At 37.7% G+C, this 3,214-nt stretch overlaps 1 protein-coding gene across 1 annotated transcript; it reads left to right on the plus strand.

The window, feature by feature from the left end:
* Window positions 1-11: 11 nt before the first annotated feature.
* LOC121312591 (collagen alpha-3(VI) chain-like) lies at window positions 12-3,125 on the plus strand (the record flags this gene model as incomplete). The annotated part of the gene is made up of 3 exons (XM_041244307.1): window positions 12-501; window positions 1,427-2,026; window positions 2,956-3,125. Coding segments are annotated over exons 1-3 (1,260 nt in total), but the record flags the coding sequence as incomplete, so codon positions are not given.
* Window positions 3,126-3,214: the final 89 nt, after the last annotated feature.

Consider the following 3,214-nt stretch of genomic DNA (forward strand, 5'->3'; position numbering starts at 1 on the left):
TCGTGGAGAACATGGATGTGGAGGAAAATAAAGATCGAGTTGCTGTGGTGCAGTACAGTAATGATGCAGCAGCAAATTTCTACCTGAATACATATTCAACCAAGGATGATGTCCTTAATACCATCAAAGGCTTGAGACATAAAGGTGGAAGACCCCTCAACACTGGGGCAGCTCTCCAGTTTGTTATGGACAATGTCTTTACTGCTTCTTCTGGTAGCAGGCGTCTTGAGGGTGTTCCACAGGTTTTAATTCTGCTGACTGGTGGACGTTCCAGAGATGATGTTGGGGCTTCAGCAACTGCCTTAAAAGGTCTTGGGGTTGTGCCGTTTGGTATCGGAACAAGGACTGCAGATATTAGGGAGTTGCAAACAATTTCATACTACCCTACTTTTGCTCTTTCTGTTTCTGACTTCTCTGACCTTCCAAACATCCAGCAGCAACTTCTATCCTCTGTGACAAAAATTTCCAGAGAGATAACAACAGAGACACCATCAATCATAGGTAAATAAAAGGCGATTAAAATTGAAAATAGGAATTTCAATACTTAGCTCCATTAGCATTTATGCAAGTACCTGTTTCATAAGGGTTCTAGAATCTGATGCATGTTTACACAAAAGTGAAAAGTGAGTGATGAATAATTCACATTGCAGTGCCATGACAAAGCATCGCCGAATATTTTTTCAACGTGAAAAATTTTTGATCTCATTGTGACTTGATTATTTAGACCAGGCTTTTCTCGAGCACTTTGTTTCTTTCCATTGTCTTCCACTCAGGAAACAATGTGGAATTTTAGACCTTACAACCAACTATCATAACTGCACTCCCAGAGCCATCTTTTTGGATTGTTTTCTATGTTTCCTAAGTGTCTCAGTGAACAGACAAGAGCCACCTCATTTGATCTTGTCTTACTTTCCACACTATACTGAATCTGCCGTCTTGGCATCTTCTCTTTTTGTCAGTTTAAATAGGGCATCTTATTATCTGTATTTTATACATGGGCATAGACTAGTGATGTATTTCTTAAATACATGATTGTTGGCTTACAAATTAACCTTACCAATGCAGTTTTTTCTTCTTTTTTTGAGTATGATATATTCTGTGCCAGTGTGTATATAAGAAAGTTGTACTTTTAGTTATTAATAGAAACAGGTGGTAAAGAATTTGTGTAAGCTATATTTAAGACAAGTGAATATTTTCCTGCATCCCTTTAATTACCAATCTGGTCTAGCACTGCCTCTCTTGTTTATGGATTGAAAGAACACATTTGTATTTTGATTTAAAAAAAAACAACCTATAAACAATATGTAGGTGAATTTAATTATTGTCAGGTTAAATGCACTAGTTAACTTCACGTATAGCATTTGTCCTAACTCCACGTGAACTTTTTTCTTCTTATGTTAACCCCTGTGTTTGTTATACTTCATAGTTGACAAAGAAGGTGCCAAAAGGGATGTTGTGTTTCTACTTGATGGTTCTGATGATACTAGGAATGGATTCCCAGCAATCCGTGATTTTGTTCGAAGAGTAGTGGAGAATATGGATGTGGAGGAAAATAAAGATCGAGTTGCTGTGGTGCAGTACAGTAATGATGCAGCTGCAGCTTTCTACCTGAATACATATTCATCCAAGGAAGATGTCCTTAATACCATCAGAGGCCTGAGACATAAAGGTGGAAGACCCCTCAACACTGGAGCAGCTCTCCAGTTTGTTATGGACAATGTCTTTACAGCTTCCTCTGGTAGCAGACGTCTTGAGGGTGTTCCACAGGTTTTAATTCTGCTGAGTGGTGGAAGGTCCAGAGATGATGTTGGGCCTTCAGCAACTGCCCTAAAAGGGCTTGGGGTTGTGCCGTTTGGTATCGGAACAAGGACTGCAGATATTAGGGAGTTGCAAACAATTTCATACTACCCTACTTTTGCTCTTTCTGTTTCTGACTTCTCTGACCTTCCAAACATCCAGCAGCAACTTCTATCCTCCGTGACAAAAATTTCCAGAGAGATAACAACAGAGACACCATCAATCATAGGTAAATAAAAGGCGATTAAAATTGAAAATAGGAATTTCAATACTTAGCTCCATTAGCATTTATGCAAGTACCTGTTTCATAAGGGTTCTAGAATCTGATGCATGTTTACACAAAAGTGAAAAGTGAATGATGAATAATTCACATTGCAGTGCCATGACAAAGCATCGCCGAATATTTTTTCAACGTGAAAAATTTTCTGATCTCATTGTGACTTGATTATTTAGACCAGGCTTTTCTCGAGCACGTTGTTTCTTTCCATTGTCTTCCACTCAGGAAACAATGTGGAATTTTAGACCTTACAACCAACTATCATAACTGCACTCCCAGAGCCATCTTTTTGGATTGTTTTCTATGTTTCCTAAGTGTCTCAGTGAACAGACAAGAGCCACCTCATTTGATCTTGTCTTACTTTCCACACTATACTGAATCTGCCGTCTTGGCATCTTCTCTTTTTGTCAGTTTAAATAGGGCATCTTATTATCTGTATTTTATACATGGGCATAGACTAGTGATGTATTTCTTAAATACATGATTGTTGGCTTACAAATTAACCTTACCAATGCAGTTTTTTCTTCTTTTTTTGAGTATGATATATTCTGTGCCAGTGTGTATATAAGAAAGTTGTACTTTTAGTTATTAATAGAAACAGGTGGTAAAGAATTTGTGTAAGCTAAATTTAAGACAAGTGAATATTTTCCTTCATCCCTTTAATTACCAATCTGGTCTAGCACTGCCTCTCTTGTTTATGGATTGAAAGAACACATTTGTATTTTGATTAAAAAAAAAAACAAAACCTATAAACAATATGTAGGTGAATTTAATTATTGTCAGGTTAAATGCACTAGTTAACTTCACGTATAGCATTTGTCCTAACTCCACGTGAACTTTTTTCTTCTTATGTTAACCCCTCTGTTTGTTATACTTCATAGTTGACAAAGAAGGTGCCAAAAGGGATGTTGTGTTTCTACTTGATGGTTCTGATGATACTAGGAATGGATTCCCAGCAATCCGTGATTTTGTTCGAAGAGTAGTGGAGAACATGGATGTGGAGGAAAACAAAGATCGAGTTGCTGTGGTCCAGTACAGTAACGATGCAGCAGTAAATTTTTACCTGAACACATATTCAGTCAAGGATGATGTCCTGAATACCATCAGAGGCTTGAGACATAAAGGTGGAAGACCCCTCAA

The sequence above is a fragment of the Polyodon spathula genome, unplaced genomic scaffold, assembly GCF_017654505.1.
Source record: "Polyodon spathula isolate WHYD16114869_AA unplaced genomic scaffold, ASM1765450v1 scaffolds_4032, whole genome shotgun sequence".
In the NCBI taxonomy this organism is placed as follows: Eukaryota; Metazoa; Chordata; class Actinopteri; order Acipenseriformes; family Polyodontidae; genus Polyodon; species Polyodon spathula.